Raw genomic sequence first — 23984 nt, 5'->3', positions numbered from 1 at the left:
AAGGTCATGGCCTTTTTTGATACAGGTGCCACGTCAACCATTCTCAATCCTGACGTGCTTCCCACTGAATATTGGCATCCACATATTCGTTGTTTACTGCTGCTAATGGTGAACATTTTTCTACCAATCTTATCAGTAAATCCATCCTGATCCAGTTTTTCCCAAACCTTATCCTTACCCATGAATGCCTTGGTTCTCACCATCCTCGCAAAGACATGGTTGTTGGATGGGATCTTCTCAATCAACTCCTAAAAGCTAAATTCACTTTTACCCCCCAAGGCCTTAAACACAAGTCTCATTTCCAACCATACAAACAACCTCAAAACTATTTCACTACCCTGTCTATTACTCCACCGCCTTCCACAGATATTACCAAACAACTGGTTTCAAACTGTTCAGCTCAATCCCACACAAATTTCCTCAAATTTCTGGCCGGATTCCGGCGGTGGTGGCCGGAATCTGGCCGCAGGTGGTGGGGGTATTTTTGTTATTTAACAAACTTTTTATATATGGGGGTGTTTAGTTAAATTAGCAAACTTAGAGGGTTTTTTAGAAATTTTTAAAAAATAAAATATCAAACTTCAAGGGCATTTTAGTATTTTCACTGTTAACAAATAGAAATCACTAACAGCACATGACGGAAGGTACCTGTTTGTCGTTTCAAAACCTTTTGGGTACCAACTTGTCGTTTCGATAAATCTTGGGTATGCGCAAGTCGTGTGGCCTACATTCAAACCACAAAACCAATAGCTTTTCAACTTCACTTCAGTTCACTAGTAACGTTTAAGATTTTTGATAGAGTAAACGGACCCAAGGTTTGCCTTAACAACATTTTCTCCCAAAAAAAGTTTTAAAATACTACTTTTTCATCCAAAATTTATATTCTATTGATATCCAAAAGAGTAACATTAGCCTTACAAAGAGGCATACAAAGAGACAATCTCTACCCTTAAAAGAAGAGAAAGAGAGAGAGAGAGACAATTATGAATTTTAAGGGTAGAGATTGACTCTTTGTATGACTCTTTGTATGCCTCTTTGTAAGGCTAGTGTTACTCTATCCAAAATACATTTCATTTTCTCAGTTGACAATCAACAAATTACCAAAAGTCAGAGTAAGAGGGTTTTGTAGAGTGGAGGTTAGTGGATCAAATAATGGTGACCGATTGAATATTCGCCACTAAAAATTAGTTAAGAACAAAAAATCATAGCTTATCGATGAGAAATTAAACACCGAAGTGAGAGAGGTTTGTAGAGAAGAGACCATAGGTTCAAATGATGACGATAGAGATAATTTTCATCACCAGAATTGGCTTTAGATAGTAATAAAATATAAATGTTGGGTCAAAAGTGGTATTTTGAAACTTTTTTAGTGGAAATGTCATTAACGCAAACCATAGGTGGGAAAAGTTATTTACTTTTTTTTTTGATATTATTCAAGGAGATTTTAAGGGTCCGTTTGGTTCTTTATTTCCTACCATATTCTCAATCATATTTTCAAAATAACTGTTTGTTTTATTATTTAGGAAATATTATTATATTTTATATAATTACTTTTAGACCTCTTAAGTTTATTAATTTAATTAAACACCCCCACAAAAAAGTTTAAAAATTAACAAAAATACCCCCACCCACCCATAGTTGTCAGATTCCGATAACCAACGTCGATGGTGGCCAAAATCTGTTACAACGGTGTAAAAATGATCGGAACTGGTCAGTAATTAACTGATCTCGCCTTTTTTGACCAGATTCATGAGATTTGGCCATTAGCGACGGCCAAAGAAATGGTCGTCGTTAACAGTCAAAGACGGCCAACTCTTGGCTGTTGTTGACTGTCAACGATGATTATATCTATGGCCGTCTCTGACGGCCAGATTTGGCCTTAGATCTAGCCTTTTTCGGCCAGATCTCAACCGGCTAGATTCAATCGATCTGCGTTGTAACACTATATTCTGACCAGATTCCAGCGGTGATGGCCGGAATCTGACACTGTGGGTGGGTGGGAGTGTTTTTGTTATTTTATAAAAAATTTATATATTAGGGTGTTTAATTAAATTAGTAAATCTAAAGAGTTTTTTTTGTTAATTTTTAAATTTTACCTCATAATAATCACTATATTCAACTATCCAATACTATTTCTAAAATCTTATCCAAAATAACAAACCAAACGGTGATACTTTCTAAAAATCACTGTAACGTTTAAGATTTAACAATCTCCAAAGGATATAATTAAATAAACCCTTGTAAGACTAATATTTACTATAATTTGTTTGTGAAGAAAATAATTTGGAGATATTTATGAGGGCAATTAAAATAAGAAGGCAAGTTGTTACATCTCACCTGGTACAGTGTTAACACTCAAGTGCAACTTGACAAAGCAATCAACTTTGTTTTACTCAACTATCGCATATTATATTTAGAAAAAAATGCAACTTGATATACAATAATCCAAATTACATCAATAATTAGCGTTACGTTTATGGTTTCACATTATCTGTCTTTTTCGGAATCAAATTTTTAATTTACTAACTGATGGAAAACTACTGTTTGGCTGCGAACGACAACGTGTCTCACTCACATCACAGGTCAAAATGAGCAGGCGACACCTTGTTTCATTACTCGGAGCCAAGGATTCCGTATTAAACGTGGGCGGGGTTGATTCATAGTCCGATCACCAAACACATCCAATTCATTTTTTCTTAGTTATAGCTAACGAAAGGTGGATGTTTAAAAATATATGTATAGTAAAATAATAATAAGTGAAAGTGACATTTAGCCGCCACTTTCTTTTTGTTTTCCTAGCCTCCAATTTTTTATAATTTTAACCTTAAATGAAATTACGATAAAGGAAAATACATTTTAGTTCTAAGTAGTGATGGCAATGGGCCGGGCCGGGATCGAGTATCTCTTGGCCTAGGCCCAAATCTGACCTTATGACATAGGCCCAAGCCCGTTACGAGTATAATAGGCAAAGCCCAAGCTCGACCAGACGAGTTTTTTTATAACCGCAAACCTGCCTTTTTTAATAATGTTTATTTTTAAATATTAATAAATTTCAATTTTTTTTTATATTTTTAATTTTAAAAATAGTTTTTAAATATTAATTGAAGCTATTTCCGCAAATAATTTAAACAATAAGTGAGCAATTAAAACTCAATAATATTTGATTATACTAACTTTTCAGCTGTGCATAATATGTTATGGTGAAATCCACTTTTATAAGTTGAACCAAACCCATCTAACTTATTTAAAGGTAATTTTAAGATGTTAAACCTTCAATATGGGATGAAAATTGAGGTTAGGGTTTGGGAAAAATAGATATATATAGGATAATATTGTAATTAAATATATAATATAAAGGTAAATTAGTAAAATTAATGCTAAAATTTTTGGGGACGGGTCGGACCTAAAATATACCCATGACGGGCCCGTATCCGAGGTCGGGCCTTAAAATCAAGCCTAGGCCCAAGCCCAAGCCTACCAACCTCAGGTAAAACCCGCCTCTTTCGGGTCGGGCCGGACCAGATACTCGAAAATGTCGGACCCATTGCCATCTCTAGTTCTAAGTAAAACCCTATTATATATGTGTATATATTCATAAATCTTCACTTCTTGTATAAACTAATGTAAAATTAAAAAACAATTAAAAGTCGTTTTCATAAGATTTTATAGTTTTTGATCTTAAAACGATTTTTAAATATCATATCAAACATATTTTCAAATACTAAAAGTATTAAGATACATCTAAAAAATTTGAATCGTATTCTAGTAATGAAAATTATTTATGGATCACAAATTGGATAGACCTTATTTGCGTTAGATGATATAGGAAATAATATTTGGAAATGAAAGGTACGTATTGAGTTACAAAGATATTTTAGAAAATAAAAGAGAGAGTATGAAGTAATGCTATGTGCATTAACTAATTTGTACTAATCAAAGTACTAATATTGAAAATTTGAAATTCTTCTTTCAAATTTTCAATGTTAGTATTTGTACTAAGAATTTCAAATTTTTAATATTAGTACTTTGATTAGTACAAAATGGTTAGTGCACATAGTTTTATTCATTAGGTAACGGGATTGATAGGGTAGGCTAGATAGCTCCACAGATGGGCCGGGCCTGCAGCTTAAATTAGCCCAACCCGTCAGATTCAAAGTTTAAACCGGATCGATCCGACCTGATAGTTTGAGGCCACCTATTACAGGGCTCTCAACAAACATCGTCAACAATTACTCACAAATTATTTACAGTCGAACAACCACGCTTGTGTTTTACGAGATCACAAGGAAAAAAAAAAAAAAAAAAAAAATGAGAAAATTTGATCTGTGGCCCGTTTTCTTCAGGAGAGAATGGAACCGAAACTGGCCATTTCTGGTTGGCTTCGCAATCACCGGCGCTATTATCACTAAATTTTCTCTCGGGTTAACAGGTAACCTCATGAAATCTATTAATATTGATACTGTGATTTTTTTTTATATTTGATATAATTTGATTTACTGTTTTCTCGTTGAAATCACGCGCAGAGGAGGACGCTAAGAATTCTCCGTTCGTGCAGAGGCACAGGAAGTACGCATCAAAACCCTAGATTCTTTTTGTTTAATTGTTATTTTTTTGAGTTTATCTGTTTCCTTAGCTGTAGATTTTAATTTTAATGGATTCATAATTGAATTTACGCCATTATTTGTGGATAAATTCAGGTGTTAATAAAAAAATATTTCAAAATTTTTGCTTAGCGGTTGTTTTGGTTTAGCTGATTATGATAATTTAGTTGAAAAGTTTTGAGGCTCATTTGCTCTAAGTGGATAAATGTCATTTGGGTATTTGATGTGAAATAAATTTGAATAAGATCGGAATTGGTTGGATGGGACATAGTGTTTGTTCTAGTTTTACTCAATTTGGATATGAAAGCTCTAATTTTGTGTTACCAAATAAGTATAGCTCTTTTGAGAGCTTATTTTTGGTGAACAGTATTGAGGGCATTGCATTGCTGGGGTCAAATTTTGTAGGATAGTCTCACTGAATGGCTAAAAATACAAGGTTAGGGACAAAAAATTTACATAATTGGAGACCTTGAAGAAGACATATGATAGTTGTTGAAAACACTGTTTGCTTATAAGAAAGCAGCAGTAAAGCAAGTTGTTGAGGGCTTGGATACGTTGAATATTTACAAGACTAATAGTGATGTATAACTTAATATTAGGTGTTTTTTAGATCTTAGGGTGCCTGGTTATCATCACCAAATTAATTATATTCTCTTGCAAAGTATTCTAGTTATGGAGTCCTTTTCCAAATTTTGTTGCTTTGAAGTGTTAGTTGTGATTGTAGTGCCTTTCGAGAAATGCAAATTGAGCCATTAAGGGTGTCTAAAAGTGGTGAATAAAATTATATATGGTAACTTGGCGAGCTAGGGAATCATTTAGGGATTGAACAGCATAGCAGTGTTTCACTATCATCTGCATGTGATGCCTAACCCGGTCATGGTTTCTTGTTGCAACATTTTATTAATGTTTCAATGTTTGTACAGGTGAATTTGCATATGCTCTGTGGATTGTTGCTGAAAAATCTCTGCATTGGCAGTGCAGGCCTCTTCACAGTTTCACATTTTTTTTTTCTTTTTAGAATTCTCCTGGTTGTCAATTGTCATAAAGAATGATATAGACTGCATTTCCTCAGTTGTAGCCAATGCTCTATTGTTTGGACCTGTTTATTCAAAGCCCAAGGGAGGCAAGGATGAATGCATTTTCCTGAAATAATTCTCTGTAAAACAAGTACCACATATTATCCATTTATCCAGCAAATTTTGAAAATTATGCCTTCTATATTTGTTTCGATGAGCATGCCCATTTAACTGAAAAAGGCAGGAAATTTGAGAATGAATTTGCAGGGACAGTACGATTCAATCGCTCAAGGAACCATTTGCATTTTGGAACTTTGGTGGATTTTCTTTACATGATGTAGTGATCACTGTTTTAAAAACCGGACCAGACCGGGACCTGGGGCCTTCAGCGGGTCGGGTCACTCTTTTTAACTGTTTCAAGTTTAAAATATAATAAACACACTTTTGATTTATACGAATCAGTCCCTGAAGGTTTCAAATCTAGCAAACACACCCTTTGGCCAAATGCAAATCGGCAATGACCTCCCCTTTTTCGGCAACCTTCCACCTTCCCTTACTATCGGAAACCACCCTCTGAGTTCTGACTTTCTTCGGTGCTGTCACGCTTCATCTCCAGCCGCCTCATGATGTTTCGTCGTCCATCTTTGCTGCGTGATTTTTCTTCCATTTCTCGGCGTCGATCGGCCTTCTCCGGTATTGACAGGTTTCCTCAGCCACCGATCTACCTTCTCCCAAGCTCCCTTGTCGTCGTTCACGAAGATCCAGTCATCTCACCAAAAAAAGCCACCACCGATCTGCCATTTTCCTGCGATGCCTACTTACTAGCTGCCGATTTGCCCTCCCCATCATCCGATCTACCCTTCCTGGTGTGTCATCGCTGCTCTCCCAATCGATCTCCGATTTGCATTTGGCCAAGGTTGTGTTTGCTAGATTTCAAATTTATAGGGTTTGATGATATTTATCAGGGATGTTTTTGTTAGATTTTAAACCTGTCAAACCATCGGTTCACCCGACGGTCTAACCGGTTGGACCGGTTGAACCATGACCGGGCCATCAGAGCGGGTTGCCTTCTGGTTCGGTTTTTAAAACAATGATAGTGATGTGGCTTTATTACAGTTCAACTCTCATAACCCTGTGTTCTTGTTGAAATTCTTTTATTGAAGGAAATGATGATTCTTTTCCTGTTTCTTTCCACGAGCTTGCCCCTGCAAGTTGCAACCCAGTTATCACACAAGAAAATGAGATTCAGTTTATCATTTGATAGATTTAAAGGAATGTTATTTTTATAAGGTTCACTTTCACAAGTCGATGGCCTTCAAATATGGATAAAAATTGTAGTAGGAGCCTTAAATACATGATATTTCGTGAAAATTCAATTTTGGCATCTAATTTTCCGTCTGGGCAACTGCAACTGTGCCACCATCGTTTTGAGGCTCAAAACGAATGTTTCCCGGATTCCGTCTCTACCTTACTTATGAAAGTAACTTGTAAAGCACAAATCAAGCACAAGCAGTTCAAAATTTGTTGTACATAGGAGGAGGAACTTCAAATCAAACCGGATTCCTCTCTGCCTTATGAAAGTAACTTGTAGAACACAAAACAAGCAGTAAAAAATTTGTTGTACATAGGAGGAGGAGGAACTTCAAAAACTACGCCTGATGTTTACTTAACAGTAAGTCATGACACTGATGTAGGAAATCGTCATAAACTGCCCCTGAGCCCTAACATCTTCAAAACTCTATTTGCCTAGAATTTTGAAGTCTTTGTAAATTACTTTGTTACCCCCCCTACAGTGGTTAGATTTTCTTATGTGATAAGTTGACTCAGATTTTTTTTTTATTTTTTTTTTTCTCTTTAGAAATGGTTTCGAATTTTTAAGATGACACTGATTGGATTTAATTTTCCTTGTTTTTTGGGAGGACAAAAGTAGCAGTGAACATTTGGGGCAAAGCAACAAGGTTGGATTTGATTGGGCTTCTTTAACCCAACTAGGATGGAAATCAAATTAACCGTGTTCGGGGGTAGTATTTGATAATACCCTGCATAAGTGAAATGAGGGTGAACATTGAGCAAAGGTGAGGGGCAATTTTTTAAATTATGCCAACATCAATTTATCACTTCACGCATATGAACCACAGACAGTGAACAAAATAGAAGCAGACAGTGAAACAGGGCCGAAGGAGAAGAAATGGCAGCAAGAATAAACTGTTCGACTTCGATACAAAACAGTCTCTGGTTATTGAACCCTTTAAATTCCAAAGCCACAACCCATTTCAGGAATCGTCTTAAATTTCGACAAAACCTGTTTTCTCTATCAAAAGGAGCCATGTTCTGTACTTGCTCAACCAATAATGATAAGACCAACACTGATTCTACTGATTCTTTTGTCCTCACAACCCCTCTTTATTACGTTAATGCCCCTCCTCACATGGGCAGTGCTTACACCACTATTGCTGCTGATGCTATTGCTCGATTTCAGGTAACCTTGGGGATTCTATTTTAGACTTTTCTTTACTCGTTTTTATTCTTTTTCTGATTTTGTTAATCGACTAGAAAGAAAATGATATAAGACTTTCATTTTAAGTTCCAAAGGAGTATTAGTGCAGAAAATGAATAATCTTACTGGTGTTAATTGCTCAAATTGAAACTGAATACCTTGAAAAGAAGCAATTTTGGTGTGCTTTTGTAACTTGAATTTAGTTGAAAGTTCAAAAATTTGACTTGAAACTTGAATTAACTTTTGTAGGAAATGGTGTTTTTAGACCATGGAAATTAATCGACACTGCATTTCTTTTGTTGTTTAAGTTAGTGGCATGAAAGTTGTAAACAATGTGAACTGACTTTCTTGATTGTAGTTTGGTTCAAATGGCTAATTCTTATTGTTCATTTTTTATGGCAGAGGCTCTCGGGAAAGAAAGTTGTATTTGTCACTGGCACGGATGAGCATGGAGAAAAGATAGCTGCCGCTGCCGCAGCCTGTGGTTCAAGTCCTAGTGAACACTGCGAGGTTATATCTCAAGCGTACAAGACACTCTGGAAAGATGTAATTTCGTTCTCCATCATAAGATTTCACTCTTTGATAAAAAGTTTTGAATGTTCTAACAGCTGTAATTATTTACATTTTTTGGTGTCTTTTACTTGCTGATTGCAGTTAGACATTGCATACGACAAGTTTATTCGGACAACTGACCCCAAACATGAAGAAATTGTGAAGGAATTTTATTCTAGGGTTCTTGCCAATGGTGACATTTACAAGGCTGACTATGAGGGTCTGTACTGTATTAACTGTGAGGAATATAAGGTAGTAAATTGTGTTTCTGTCTGCTTTGTTTTTATTGCAATCTGGGCCTCTAGGGTAAAAACTTATAATTTATTATTGCAGATTAATTGGTGATTTCCATTTAGTTTTTTGGTTTTTGATAATTTGGGTTCAATTGTCACTGGAGAATGAGAAGATATAATTGAGTATAGGTTTTTGTTATAGCATTCCTTTCAATTTCATTAAACACTTAAATGTAAATAAATGCCCATGTAATATATTATTTGCATCCTTCTTTCTCTAGTTCTGTGAAAGTAGTTTTTTCTGTTTCTCAATGACATGATATCATTTGCTCTTGTATTTTCTTTAGGATGAGAAAGAGCTACTGGAGAACCACTATTGTCCAATACATCTAAAGCCATGTGTTGCACGGAAGGAAGATAATTACTTCTTTGCCTTGTCAAAGTATCAAAAACAATTGGAAGAAACTTTGACACAGAATCCAGATTTTGTGCAGCCCTCTTTTCGTTTAAATGAGGTGAGACTTTATGGAAAATTTTCTGTTTGTTGTTGTATTCAAGATTTTATCATGCATTTGAGTCTAGCATCTTTTATGATACAGATTTCTTTTGTGTTTAGCTATAAACTTCTTTTGATGATAGTTCCTTACTAGAATTTCATTTATGCTCTATCTATTCTCCAGGTGCAAAGCTGGATCAAAAGCGGCTTAAGGGATTTTTCTATCTCTCGAGCATCTGTTGATTGGGGAATTCCTATTCCTAATGACGATAAGCAAACTGTATATGTTTGGTTTGATGCTTTGCTGGGGTATATTCCTTTCATCCATTTATTCTAAATAATATTAGTCTCTCAGCTTAATTCTTAATTAAGATGGTTCTTACTGTTTATGTTAAGCAGTTACATATCAGCTCTATCAGAGAACAAGGATCAACCTAATTTGCAAACTGCTGTTTCTTCAGGTTGGCCTGCATCACTGCACTTGATTGGCAAGGTACAGCAATTTTATTGTTTTTAAGATTGGTTTTCCATTTCCAAGGTATAGTAGATATTGAAACTTCAAATTTTTGACAAATGCAAATGAAAAAAAAACTTGGAATGAATATGGTAGATATCCCATTGTTTCGAGGTGAAAACCCTTCATTTTTGGTGGTGATTTTATCTTAACCTGCTTCTTAGTTTCTTGAAATCCAGTGCTAAAGTCCTTTCTTTTCTTTTTATTCACTTCTTTTGTTCTTTGGTTAACTGTGTGATTCTTCTTTCCCCTTGTACATGCTTGAACAGAATTATGATACTACTCTTATGTTTTGTTGGTCCTTCTGTAGGATATTTTACGTTTTCATGCAGTTTACTGGCCGGCTATGTTAATGTCGGCTGGACTAGCCATTCCTAAGAAGGTGTTTGGCCATGGTTTCTTGACAAAGGTATGTAAATATCAAAATGCAACAGTGGGAACTGGTTTCAAACTTCTAGGTTTGTTTAAAAAAAATTTTTGGGAACTCTCCTAATTATTTTGACAATTGGCTCTCATTGGGTATTCTTTTGTGGAAGTCGAAAGAATTGAGAGGAGCAGCTTCCAATGTTATTCCAAATTGGTTGATAAAGTTGAATTTCTTTCACGATGCACAAGACACAAAACTGATCATGTGTTAGAAATTTTGAAACTCCAAAAGATAGCCATGGTATGGTTCTTTTTTAGGACAATCATATGAGCACTATCAGAGTTACTCTTTTCTTTTTCTTCCCCTCCTTGCATAGACCACCTACTTGTTTCAGTCGTAATTGTAGAATGAAATATCAGTGTGGAGGATATTGACATCCAATATCTCTTATACGTAAGTGTGGGATTCAAAATATTGAAAGGTTGAGTCACTCAAGGAAGGATCTTTGTAATTACATTGTACATCTAGATTTCAGAGTTAAATCTGGTGGGGGATTTGAATAGGGAAAAATGATATGTTCTTCTTATGCTTGTCTAATATGACAAGAGTGAGCAAGTGAGAAATCTTTTAACATTATTTTTTCTTATACACCTGGTTTTTTTGATGCAGCAATGATTTTTATTTTGAAAATTATAGGATGGCATGAAGATGGGGAAGTCTCTGGGCAATACACTTGAACCAAATGAATTGGTCCATAATTTTGGTCCTGATGCAGTCAGATATTTCTTCCTCAAGGAGGTGGAATTTGGTAACGATGGGGACTATTCAGAGGACCGTTTTATCAATATTGTCAATGCGCATCTTGCCAATACTATAGGTATGTTTGAGTTATTATAATTGTGTTTTCTTTTGTACAACTGGGGTTACTTTTCTGTTTATCCTTTGGATTCGTAATCCAAGATTGACGATATGATTGTATGTAATGCAGGAAATCTTCTTAACCGTACTCTTGGGCTTCTTAGAAAGAATTGCCAATCAACGTTGGTGGTTGATTCAACTATTGCTGCTGAGGGAACTGCATTCAAGGACAATGTGGAAAAGCTGGTAAGTTTGCTTAATTTTGATGCCATGTTTCATCCATTAAGTTCCACTCCGTGCTGTACTTTCTTCCTGCTTTTGAACGAACAAGCTAATCTCACAGCCTCAACTATTCACTTAGCTTTTATTTGTTTTCTATGTCAGCATGTCAGGTGATCCTAACTTCTTCTTGTTTTTACTTTTGTAGGTTGAAAATGCAAGGTTTCATTACGAAAACCTATCACTGTCATCAGCGTGTGAGGCTGTGCTGGAAATTGGTAATGCGGGGAATTCCTACATGGATGAACGAGCGCCATGGTCACTTTTTAAGCAAGGGGGTGCTGCTTCTGAAACTGCAGCCAAGGTTTCTATTGAAAATTATATCCTTTGACGAGATGTTTTACATGACATACTTTATGTCTCTTATTTACTCACCGTATAATCATGTCTTCAATTGAGACTACCGGCAAACCTATTATTGCTCACATTTCATATTGTTGAGAACTAGTAGTAAGGCTGAATTAACTTTTCACTTTGGGCAGGATCTTGTAATTATATTGGAAGCAATGAGAATAATAGCAATCGCGTTATCTCCTGTTACACCGAACTTAAGTTGGAGAATATAAGAACAGATTGGCTACTCTAAAGACCAGTTTAACAGTGCAAACTGGGTCTGTCACTCATTCTCAGTAGTAGCTGAAACACAAATTGCCGCTATTTATCTATTTTGAATAACTTGATTGAATGATTTTGTGATGCAGAGTGATACTAAGTGGGGTGGACTAAAGGGCGGTCAAGTGATGGCTCAACCTAAACCGATCTTTGCAAGGATTGAGCAGAGAGCAGAAACGGAAGATAAAAGTGAACCAGCAGCCACACAAGTCGAGAAAAACAAAGGGAAACCAAAGGCTAAAGCAGTAGCAGAAGCTTAAAAAGTACAATCTCTCTGTATTTAAACCACAGTTTAAATTTATAGAAATTTTGCTTTTGGTAATTGTTTGACATTGCAGTACATTATTCTTTGATTTTGGATTTTTTGTAGGTAGTTTAAAGAAAATACTGATTTTATGGTCCTCGAGAGAAATATTATTTGTCCTGTATTTCTTCTCTTTAGTTGGCTTGACAATTTTTTATCACTTGAGGTAAGAAGACACATTGTGAGATGTATTTCCAAGAAGAATTGAATAACATAAATGAGAGATTGCTATAACAAAAGCTTGATTGATGCGTTCAACAGTTAAAAGCACCCAACATAGAAACAAAAGCAATTGATCAAACAGGAAGCTAATCAAAATCAACACAACACACTGTAAAAACTCTCGCCAAGAAATTAAGAAAAGCCTGCTTCTTTCACTATATCAAAGTAAATCCCATCACCAAAAGTACGGAAAATATGCAATGGTCATATGGATTTATAATAAAAAACAACTGGTTCCATTATTGTACTGCATAGTGTATGGTATTTGAAGAAACTCTCAGGAGTCCAGAACTCGAGTTCAGATTTTGACGGAATATAAGCCCGCCTGTAATATTTATACTTTAGCGAAGTTCAGCTCTTTTTGGCAACACCGACACCCAGCCTCAGCCGAAAATCATCCTCCATAAGGGGAAGGCCATCACGCAGCTTGATCTTTGGTTCCCATCCAAGCAACTCTTTGGCTTTCGTGATGTCGGGCTTTCTCTGGCGAGGATCATCTGGGGTGTTTTCTACCATGTTGATCTCCACAGAAGGATTGATAAGCTGTGAAACACATGATCAAGTATTTGAGTCGCCATAGTTACTTGTCAAGTTATTTTCAAGTTTGTTTTATAAGAAATAAATATGTTAACATTTAGGGTGAAAAGAGTCTAGAAAACTGACCTCCTTAACAGTCTCCGCAAGTTCAAGCATTGTAAATTCACCTGAAAATATAGAATACTAAGTTAATGATGGGAACAAAAGAATTTCTAACTAATAAGAACATTTTCTTCTTGTTAAGTATAAAAGAAAGCATATACGATGACCTGGATTCCCAATGTTGATTGGTCCAGTGTTCTCTCCTTCCATAAGCCGAATAAGGCCATCCACCTTCAACATTTGAAATAAAGTTCAGTGCCTATATACCAGTGAAATAGACAAGTCATATGAAAAATTAAACAAATAATTTAATCTTCATACCATATCTGAAACATAGCAGAAACTCCGAGTCTGAGTTCCAGGTGCTTGAACAGTCAAGGGCTCACCACTGCACAAGATGAGCAGGCACAAGAGAGAATTTTTACTATAGAGCTTAAAACTGCTAAAGTGAATAAATGCCAGAGTGATACATTGCAATCAAGAGATGATGATAGAATAACAATATGGTACATGACAAATGCAAACAATGTGGAAAAGAAGAGTAAAAGAATAAATTGCTTGTAGACATCTATATGATCTACAAACCCTGGTGAGGTTTTAACAGAAATTACCGGACTGCTTGAGCTATAAAATTACTGACAACACGGCCATCATCAATATTCATGCGGGGTCCATAGGTGTTGAAAATCCTAGCGATCCGAATCTCTGTTACATCATTAATTTGATGGAAAGTCAGCATTTTTCAAACAAGCTGCAGATGGTAATCAAACATGGCAGTATTTCATTGAGGTGGCAATAGCAATATTACCTATCCCATGCTGCCGATGGTAATCAAACATCAAAGTTTCGGCAACTCGTTTTCCCTCATCATAGCAACTCCTGACCCCTGAAAATATAGACAGAAATCAATAATATGTGATGCTATTTTAATCATTGTGTCACACATATCACACCTAGAACTGTAGAATTATCACTTTTACAAGATGTGAATCTCACAAAACACCATGAAAAACACTAGAATGGGAATGCTACACTGTGCAGAATCTGCAGATCAAGTTGTAATATACACTTATTTTCAAAAGGCATTGAAACCATTTTAATAGCATTGTCCAAGTTTTCCAATTCATTAAAATGTGCCAGCTATTAACAGAGAGAACCTACCAATTGGGTTGACATTTCCCCAATAACTCTCCACTTGGGGATGCACAAGAGGGTCTCCATAAACCTCTGAAGTTGAAGTAAGCAAAATCCTATAACGAATTACCATATTGTGAGCAACAGAATAATACATTATAAGTCTATATCAAAGAAATCAAGTTGTAGTCTCAAACCTTGCTCCAACTCGCTTGGCAAGTCCCAACATATTCAATGTACCAATCACATTTGTCTTTATAGTCTGTCAAATTAAAAAAAATTTTTCAAGTCAAACACAACTTCATGCAAAATATCATAGAAACACACATTTTTACACTAAATACAGATATACACACCTTTACAGGATTGTATTTGTAGAAAATTGGAGAAGCTGGACAAGCAAGATGGTATATTTGATCAACCTCAATCAACAATGGCTCTGTGACATCTGCGTGAAACGAACACATTGTTTTATCAACCGCTGACCTTAATAATCAAAGGCCTGGGCTCGAAATCCGAAAGGACATATGATAAATTCACATGGAAGCACTCAATAGTTTCATATCTACGCCATTGAATATGTTACAAACTATAAGAGGACATACCATGACGAATAAGCTCAAATCTTGGGTGACCTATCCATTTCTTTAGGTTGTCCTTTGAGCCAGTGAAGTAGTTATCAGCAACAATCACCTGATGGCAAGAGCGAAGTGAACGTATAAGTATCTAAACATTGAGTAAGACAGTCACACTGTAGATTGCTATTCATAATTAGGAGAAGAGGCATTTACCTCATTCTTCTCATTTTCCATCAACTTGTCCACTAGGTGAGAGCCAATGAATCCAGCTCCTCCAGTAACCAGAATCCTCATGTTAGACTGCCAAACAAACAAAGGAGAGTACATATTAAATTCACAAGCTGAGCTAATACGACAAAATCTTGTCACTGCTTCTTGGACAAATTGTGCCAATTACCAGTGACACAAAGATCTGCCATTGGAATTTCTCAGATCTCAAGGATCTAAATTCAAAACTTTAAACATAATTAAAAAGCCAAATGCTGTATACTCCCAAAAGGCAATTCAAGAACTAACAATTACACACAGCTAGTGAACACAAAAAACGTTGACCATGTTGAAATCAGTTTAAAATACCAATTGAGAAATACATTAATAAGCAATTAACAGGATCGTCAAACATATTTTTTTTGCAAAATCTGAAACAGATTGTAGCCAAAAATTACCTGGAAAAATTTTGAGAATCTCAAGGGAGATGGAGTTGGAGGTGGTTTAGCGGCGTTGTGATTTCCATTTGAAGCTTCTTGAGCCATTCTTGAATCACTAAACAAAACAATAAAACTCGCAATTAACCATCATATCATTCAAAACCCGAATACAAAACACTCACACAACTTAAATTCAACCTCACAAGCAGATCAATAAAACAACCCAAAACTCAAATCACCTGAGAGTATACCACAAAACTAAAAACACCCAGAATTTTTTTATGACACAAACAACTCAAAACTTGAAGCTTTATATACAAAACTAAACATCACCCATCTAAAATATAAAACAAAATAAAATAAAATTGAACTACCAAACGGCACCAAACTAAGCTGTTAATTCAATGAAATCTTCAGAAGCAAGGAAAGCACAGAAAGTAATGAAAGCTTCACATTAACAAAGTAGACCCCACAGCAACTTTCAGATCTAAATCTAATAGCCACACTCACATTGCTCAGACAACCCAAAAAAAAAAAAAATTAATTAAAGTAAATCAAGAATTAGCGACTAGTTAATCACCTTGAATTGAGATTATGACTTGAAAAAGGTTTGGACGTTTGGTATAAGACAACTACAAGACTTGAAGAAAGTCAATATTTATACTCAATCTGATGATAAAGAGTTTTGAGTTGCGGTTGCGGATGACAACCAAACTCAAGCTTCATTCATAGTACGACACGTCGTATCTCATTACGTAAGCTGTAACAATTGTTGTTTTACATGCAATCCTTACGTGTCTACTTTATCCTTGTTTATTGGATTTGTTTCGGTACGATTGAGTCTCTGTTCTTGCCAGACAAGTTGAGATTGGTCAATTCCGATAGTTGAAAATTATTAAGCTAGAGATAGTTGATTGGAGGTAGCAGGAATTGGGTGTGGTCAGGTGTGCATCTGATTATTATTTCATTAGTAATATTAAATAAGATTATATTATAGGTGGGAAAATTAACTGCCACGCAAGATACAGCTGATATTTAACAAACGAGGAAATTGTAAAATGACGGGTATTTGATGACAGTTTATCCGCTACGTCAGATCCAACACACAGTATTTGACTAATTGACTCGGCACTCTCTCCGGTTAAGAAGTGCCTAAATTAAATCCGAAAATGTCGGATTAAAAATTTAGGATAATTTCATAAACCACCCTAGAGTTCTTAAAAATCACAAATGATTCTAAATCGAGGTGCTTTCATTAAGCATACCCCTGAGGTTTTAAACATTAGTAAAAAGCACAAGCTAAGGAGAGAAGATTTCTCTAACAAAATCATATGAAATGATTCTTTTACCTTCACTTTCGTACATAGGATGAGTATCCTTCACTATTTCTTCATACACATCACCTTAACATATATTGTTTATAAGTAAGTATAATTCATCACAAATACAAAAAAAAGGGGGTTAAAAGAGTCATTTCATAAAACTCTATTACAGAAAATGAAACTATGTCACCAAACTGAGATCCAGTATTTCAGAGAGTACAAATCAGACTCCGAGTAATTGGGCAAATATAGTAAAAGCACAAAGCCCGTCTACATACTTAAGCGGCCCATGATCAAAACGCGGTCGTTTTTTTTTCAAAGCAAAACAAAGTGTTCGGAATTCGGAGTCGCAGACTTCAGCAGTCATTTGTTGTTATTTAGAGATCTAGTCAATACTTCTGGCCTTGGCGCTTTCTCATTCCATCGAAACCTAAAGGTACGCCTCTCTCTCTGTCTCTCCTCGTTTCTTTTTCTATTTACGCCGTGAAAATCAAGATTTTAATTGTACATCTTGAACAAAACCTTTAAGGATCCGTAAATTATGATCAAGATGGGAAGCTTTTGTTTATGTTTTTGATTTGTTCTTTGGAATTTCAAATTGTGTCTGTTGTGAATTTGTTAGAGATCATAGCGTTCTGCATTTTTCTTGAACTTTACGGTTAGTGTAAGATATGAAATGTGTATGACGGAATTGGAAAATGAAACAAATAAGATCGCATAGCGGAGTGGATATCGCGTTAGACTCCGAATCTAAAGGTCGTGGGTTCGAATCCCACTGCGATCGCATTTGTTTTTGTTCTTGTTGTTTGTTAAAATCTTGTAAATAGGATAATGATCATTGTTTTTGCTTTGTAAAAGCTGTTTATTGACTTGTGGCAGTCATTGTTTAGAGGATTATAAATTTCATAGTGTTGTGGTCTTGTGCCATGTGAGTTTTTTTCGTTTTTTTTTTTGGTTGTTGATTAAGTAGTTGAGAGTTTGAATTTCAATTGATTTTGGGTTATGTGAAGTGTGAACCTCAATGGAGATTGTTAGAATGCTTATTCACATGAATAGAAAGATGTTGATCCAGTAATGTGAATTGATATTTGGAAATGGTATTAACGTTTTAGGGTACGCTTTTACTGATATCACCAGTTATCAGGTTTAATTATCAGGAGTCACTGATTCTCCATGTCCATTTATATAATGACTTTGTCTCTGTTGTGAGAAAAGTAAACACAAAAGGCAATTGGAATATTAATGTGATCGGATTAGTAGTTAGCAGATTTTATTGTGGAGAAATATTGAACGAGAAATGTACCATGGCATTCTTGCGAATGCTTCTTTATGTTTAATGTATAGCGTGTTTACGGCAAGTTGTCTGTATTAATAGGTCTTTTGAATGATAGTCTGGATTCACTTTGTTTTCAATAATGGATACGTGTATTTAGATTCTTCTACACGAAATTATAATGACTTAAAAGAGGCCATATGAACTTGAGTTACTATTCGATGAAGTAGAGTATATTATGTCTGTGCCTAAAAGACATAACTTGCCATCATTTGTATCACCTCCTATGGTGGATTCTAGCTGAGATAATTCTTAACTCTTTGTTATACATGGGTATTAAGATTGTGAATTTCTTTAGGTTTCTAATGTGGAAATTATTCTACAAAATCTCTTAGCTGATTACTTATGTTTTTACTGTGACTAAAATATTGANTGTATCACCTCCTATGGTGGATTCTAGCTGAGATAATTCTTAACTCTTTGTTATACATGGGTATTAAGATTGTGAATTTCTTTAGGTTTCTAATGTGGAAATTATTCTACAAAATCTCTTAGCTTATTACTTATGTTTTTACTGTGACTGTTTATATTGAGAATATCTGTTAGAGCAATAGAAATTTTGTTGCCCTATCATGGGGTTGAGGTTATTATTCTGGGTTTAGTACTAATATATTTTGGATATAATTCGTGCTTCTGCAGATGATTGGAGATCAAGAATTGGGATTTTTTGCCAATATGTTGGGCATTTTCATATTTGTAATGGTTATTGCTTACCATTATGTGATGGCTGATGCAAAATATGAAGTCAACTAAAATTTGCCATGTTATGCCTTTTTTTTGAAGATACTGTAACCTAAAGGATTTTTAAACCATGTTAGATTTGGAGTATAATTTTGATTGATCTTTAAGTGACTCCGTGGAATTGGTTAGTACTTTGCTATTCTATTCTTTAACTATAATGGTGGAAGATGTCTTTATATAATGTATTATTAGTTGTGAAAATATCAACATTCTGATGATTATGAAAAAATTGAGCAATATCTTTTATAGATATGAGAACATCATTCTTAAGTGACAAGTAACTTCATATAATCAAATCATTCTAAAGTGCACTCATCATTCAGCATTATCGCCACTAAGTTGTGACATGTCTATAATAATTTGGATACTCACTCGAAATCACCAACCATCAACTTCAAGATTCTCTTGACTCTTCGATTGTTAGTAGGGGTAGATGTTAAAACTTTCATCCGGTCGTTAGTTCTAAGATTCTGATGAATTAATTAAAGTGAGTGTAAATTGACCTAAATACCTCAGTTAGAAAAAAAAAATCAGGATTCTCTGTTCTCTTTATGCATACCTTGTTAAAGTAAATTTAATTACTCAAAACATAGCCCAAGTTTTTTTTTCTTAAATTTTAAATACATGTTTGACCAACCGTGTAACAAATTAATGAATAACACAAATATCTCTATTTTTTTTTCTTAATTTTTAACTAGATATTTGACCAATTGAGTAAAAAATATCTAAACACTTTAGGAATCTAATTAAAAATGATATTATAACAACTAATTAAATTAAGTTAGCAATTACAGAAAAAGAATGCACTCTCTCAATGTACACAGTCGGTTGAGCTCAATCACACAACACATAATCAGATCAGTCCAAATCACCTAAGGTACACAGTAAGTAGCCAACACCTTCACACATCACAAACATTCCCTCTCTTCCCTCACTCACTAAAGATGGAAACGAGAGCCGTTGATTAAAAAACAGACTACCCGAAACCCCGACAGCAAAGACGAAAACCCCAGAAACAGAAACCCAGCAAATCCCAAGGCCACTGAAATATCGGACTGCACACAAAACGCATTTGACGCCGTACACGTGTCCTTGTCTTTCAATGTCCTGGCCAGCTCCGTCCCCGCCGAGTCCGCCGACAGTAACAGGTATGCGAATACCTATAGAACCCCCCCAGATAAAACCCAAAATTTTAGGTTAACCTAAAAAAAAAAATGTTTAAATACTATTGTAATTACTGTTAAAGGTGTTTAATTGGACCTGATCATGACCGAAATCGAACCAGACTTGAAAAATTTCGGGGAAGAATGTTGTCCCTTTAGAAATTTCCCAAACCGAGACGCCCATTTCGAAGAGAGAGTAAATGGCTACTATTGCATTTGCAGCAAAAACAACTCTGCAATTATTTTTTGTCATAAGTTTTTGTGAGCAACCAAAAATAGAAAATTAATGACTAGAGAGTGGAGTAGATAAGGGTGTACCTGAAAGCATCAAAATCAAACCAACGAGGCAATTCGGATCCACGAGAGTTAGTGAGCATGAAAACGGAAGCAGCAAGTGTGAAACAAAAGGTTGCAAGTCGGAAGACGAGAATCAGTGAGTTGAATCGTCTGAGTTTCTGTACGGACAAAGTGGACTGAAAGTGAGAAATTCGAGGGAGAGGAGAGGGAGTGTCGCCGTTGCGAAGTGGGTGTGGAGAGCGCATGATGATGATGATGATGATGAAGGTTGGTTGTTGTTGTGGCTAAAACTGAAGGGCGGTGGTGGAGATAAGGAGTTGCGCAGAGTGAAGAGAGTCATGAGAAATGGTAAGATTGAAGGGTTAAAGAGATGATAGAAGAAGAGCAAGAAGAAGTCACGGGAGAGAAGGAGGTCATGGGATTGGAGAGGAAATGAGAGGGAAAGTGTGAGACAAGAGAAAAAGAAGGTGGAAAGGAAAAAATAGAGGGAGAGAGAGAGATTGAAAGGAAATGAGGGGGAAAGTGTGTGAAAAGAAAGAAGAGAAAAAGAAGAAGATAAATAGAGAGAGAGAGAAATTCCAGATAGGAAAGGAAAAGTAAAGAGTATTCAGATTGAAGTTGGTAACTTGATTCAGAGAGAGAAGATTATGAACAGTTTGTTTACTAAGATTTGTTTCATTTTCATAATTATAATTGAGTTGAAGTTACTGTACAATTCAATCAATGTTTACTAGCAGCCTTGACAAAACATATCATCCAAAATTTTAATTCTATAATTTTTTTATATAATTCTTTTCTCTTTTTTCTTTCAAATTTAGAAAACAGACAGATCGTCTACCAAGAAAAATTTAATGATTTTGTGAAATATTATAGAGGAATTCAAGGAGAAGGTTTTGGTTATTGAACAAGCAACATACTTGGAGAAATAAATAAAGTCTTTCTTCAATTTAATTTAGCAGTTATAATTGATTAGTTGACATTTGATCTGGGATATGTGTTATATAAGATAAATTTATTACGAATTAATATATCGTATTTGTGAAAAAAGTTAACAAATGATAAATTTGTAATTATTTTAATTTTTTTGTTTATTATAAAAAAATTATTAAACAGACGGAAAATACCCAAAAAAAGATAGAAAGAAAGGTATGTTTTGGAGGCTTTGCATGCTTGAATGGTTGTCTCTTTCTTAAACATTTTTGATTTCAAACTCTTTTCGTGCTTTAGTGGTTTCCATTCCTTTCCGCCATGAGAACCCTCTCACGCCCCACTTCCTCTCAAGCCTTCAGTTCTCTCCAAGGCAAATCACCACTTGTTGGTCGGCAATTAGATAGTGTTACACGCGCTTTCAAAGAGGTTGAGTTAGCAGAGCAGAAATAAGATATGTTTGGTTTGGTGTTTTTTCTTATCTATACTCTATAGACTTTTTGTTTGCAAGTGGATCATCTGGAGAAAAATTAACTTGTCAGGCCTCCCAGTTTACATTTAAAAAAATGATCTTAAAGCCTCCGTTTGGTTCAAGATTGGGAATTATTTTAGTATTCTAAAAAGTTAATAGTAAAATACCCAAAATCTCTTTTTTTGGGAATACTATTTTTAATATTATTTAATTTTTTTTAACCTCTAAATTTATTAATTTAATTAAATACCCCAAATATTTTTTTTAAATTATAAAACACTCCAACAATCCACATTTACCAGATTCCGGCTACTACTACTAAATGATCGGAATCTGGTAGGATGGCGCACTACCGGCTGAATCTGACCGGTAGTGCACCGATCTAGCCTTTTTCGGCCAGATCCATGGTGGATTTGGCCGGAACACTCGGTCACGACGGCCAACAACAGTCGTCGTTGACCATCAACGACGACCGTTTGTTGCCGTCGTGAGAGCAAATACGGCCGATCTGGCCGTTGACGGCCAGATCTGACCGTAATCTGGCCTTTTCCGACCAGATCCATCGTGGGATCTGGCCGGAAAAGGCCATATCGACGCATGACCAGCAAGATCCAACCGGTCATGCGCCCATACGGCGACTCCGGCCACCTCCGGTGGTGGTCGCCGGCTGGGGGTGTTTGAGGGTGGGTTAGGGGTATTTTTGTTAACTTTTAATGTTTTATTATAGGGGGTATTTTGTAAAAAAACAAACATAAAGGGTATTTTATTAATTTATAAATTCTACATCGTAATATCCGCCCAATTCAACTTTTTTTTAACTTTTTTAAAAAAATTTTCCCAAAACCCCCAAATTTTGAACCAAACGAAGCCAAAAATATTTTTGAATATTGTTTAATTTAGAAAAGCTGATGTGGCATATTTAGGATTCATTAAACATGTAGAACGGATTAAACTGAAAAAATTTAAACATATGTGGATAAAATCATAATTAACGGAAGTTTGTTTAAATTTTGAAATTTGAAAACAAGCCTCCACCCTTCAAAATCGCTTAATCGAGTCATATACCCAAAAAACGATCGATAAACACATTTCGTTTCTCTGCGATTTCCAACGACGATAGTGCCTTAATTTCGGCAAATATTCGATTCTAAAGTTTCCTTACACAAAACTATGGCTGACATCCACAAAGAGGAAAAAAACTCAACCCCACTTCGAATCCTTGACTCTGGCGGCGCCAACAGTTCAAAGGCTGTAGAAGAAGACGCTTCGGTGGATCATCCAATTAGTCAAGGTAGTCTAGAGGCAGATGAGACAACGGTGGCATAAGAAAAGAAAGAAGAATCGGGAAATGGTTCTGAAGAGGAGGACGCTGACGAATATTCAGGCAATGAGGAGGACAGTGATGAAGAAAGGGTACGAATTTGATGAAAAATTTGATTGATTTGTGCGAATTTGAGGGATATGTAGTTGATTTTATTGTTATGATGGTTGTGACGTTTTGTCGAGCAGTTAGCGGGCATGAGGAAAGTGGCTTTGTTTGGGTTCCAAAGGATGGGGGAAGGCAAGGGCGGCCGTAGGGAGGTTATTTGTGGGAGGTTTGAGGGTTGGGGATGGCAGGAGGTGGCGGAATAGGGGGGCTGGAGATGCAGGGCAACCCCCCAGCCCCTCTATTCTGCCACCTCCTGCCATCCTCAGCCTCCAACCTCATGAAACCTGCCACAACAGGCTTTGTAGGGCTTGCATTAGCTTCTTTGGTCCTATCGAGGCCAAAAACACCCACTCCTCGATGCCTTCGAAGGCCATATCTCCCAAATTGTCAGCCTATTGGTTGTTTTGATCTCTTTTGTTTGCTGGGGGAAGGCGTCTATTATAGGACGCGATTTAGAGGAGAGGCTAGGAGAAGTTGGGTTTATCTCTTCAGAGAGGTTCAAGATGTGTCTGGTATGGTTCGTTCATTCGATCCTAATGGCTTCAGACTCAACAAAAGCCGTTAATATGGATTGGGTGAAGTTTACAAGCAACATGGACTTCTGCAATGCTTATCCATGGAGACGGGTATCATTTCAACTAACCATGAACTCCCTGCAAATACCCAAAAAAGATAGAAAGAAAGGTATGTTTTTGGAGGCTTTGCATGCTTGAATTGGTTGTCTCTTTCTTATAACATATTTTGATTTCAA

The 23984-nt window shown here is 35.8% G+C and overlaps 5 protein-coding genes and 1 non-coding gene across 8 annotated transcripts; 4 read left to right on the top strand and 2 right to left on the bottom strand.

Moving 5' to 3' along the window:
* Positions 1-4236: 4236 nt before the first annotated feature.
* On the top strand, positions 4237-5807 carry LOC116128850. The gene is made up of 3 exons (XM_031414619.1): positions 4237-4429; positions 4524-4566; positions 5525-5807. Exons 1-3 carry the CDS (start codon positions 4309-4311, stop codon positions 5526-5528), a joined length of 168 nt encoding a protein of 55 aa, XP_031270479.1. The 5' UTR covers positions 4237-4308; the 3' UTR covers positions 5529-5807.
* A 1751-nt stretch (positions 5808-7558) lies between these two features.
* On the top strand, positions 7559-12522 carry LOC116128770 (methionine--tRNA ligase, chloroplastic/mitochondrial). The gene is made up of 12 exons (XM_031414521.1): positions 7559-8096; positions 8517-8660; positions 8769-8918; positions 9247-9414; positions 9580-9704; positions 9795-9888; positions 10220-10318; positions 10973-11153; positions 11265-11380; positions 11562-11717; positions 11896-12024; positions 12115-12522. The coding sequence occupies exons 1-11, from the start codon at positions 7806-7808 to the stop codon at positions 11977-11979; spliced, it is 1608 nt and encodes a 535-aa protein (XP_031270381.1). The 5' UTR covers positions 7559-7805; the 3' UTR covers positions 11980-12024; positions 12115-12522.
* Positions 12523-12825: 303 nt separating this feature from the next.
* Positions 12826-16158, bottom strand: LOC116128772 (UDP-glucuronic acid decarboxylase 5-like). Of its 3 annotated transcripts, none has more exons than XM_031414522.1 (13): positions 16130-16158; positions 15568-15664; positions 15116-15202; positions 14930-15017; positions 14681-14772; positions 14522-14586; positions 14352-14440; positions 13999-14076; positions 13802-13895; positions 13512-13578; positions 13358-13421; positions 13215-13255; positions 12826-13094 (listed from the first exon to the last, which is right to left on the bottom strand). In XM_031414522.1, the coding sequence occupies exons 2-13, from the start codon at positions 15652-15654 to the stop codon at positions 12903-12905; spliced, it is 1044 nt and encodes a 347-aa protein (XP_031270382.1). In that variant the 5' UTR covers positions 15655-15664; positions 16130-16158; the 3' UTR covers positions 12826-12902. The 3 variants fall into 3 exon arrangements, with proteins under 3 accessions (XP_031270382.1, XP_031270383.1, XP_031270384.1); XM_031414523.1 differs by lacking the exon at positions 16130-16158 and adding an exon at positions 15924-16076; XM_031414524.1 differs by lacking the exon at positions 16130-16158 and adding an exon at positions 15801-15823.
* Positions 16159-17175: 1017 nt separating this feature from the next.
* LOC116128853 (dolichyl-diphosphooligosaccharide--protein glycosyltransferase subunit 4A-like) lies at positions 17176-19152 on the top strand. The gene is made up of 2 exons (XM_031414621.1): positions 17176-17307; positions 18844-19152. The coding sequence occupies exon 2, from the start codon at positions 18844-18846 to the stop codon at positions 18955-18957; it is 114 nt and encodes a 37-aa protein (XP_031270481.1). The 5' UTR covers positions 17176-17307; the 3' UTR covers positions 18958-19152.
* Positions 17583-17655, top strand: TRNAR-CCG. Its single transcript has one exon. It is a non-coding gene; the product is annotated as a tRNA-Arg (tRNA).
* Positions 19153-19686: 534 nt separating the features above from the next.
* LOC116128832 (CASP-like protein 4C1) lies at positions 19687-20896 on the bottom strand. Its single transcript, XM_031414594.1, has 3 exons — positions 20427-20896; positions 20206-20341; positions 19687-20105 (listed from the first exon to the last, which is right to left on the bottom strand). Exons 1-3 carry the CDS (start codon positions 20648-20650, stop codon positions 19884-19886), a joined length of 582 nt encoding a protein of 193 aa, XP_031270454.1. The 5' UTR covers positions 20651-20896; the 3' UTR covers positions 19687-19883.
* Between the last annotated feature and the right edge of the window lie 3088 nt (positions 20897-23984).

The sequence above is a fragment of the Pistacia vera genome, unplaced genomic scaffold, assembly GCF_008641045.1.
Source record: "Pistacia vera cultivar Batoury unplaced genomic scaffold, PisVer_v2 Contig204, whole genome shotgun sequence".
NCBI lineage: Eukaryota > Viridiplantae > Streptophyta > Magnoliopsida > Sapindales > Anacardiaceae > Pistacia > Pistacia vera.
This window is presented reverse-complemented; position numbering and strand designations above follow the sequence as displayed.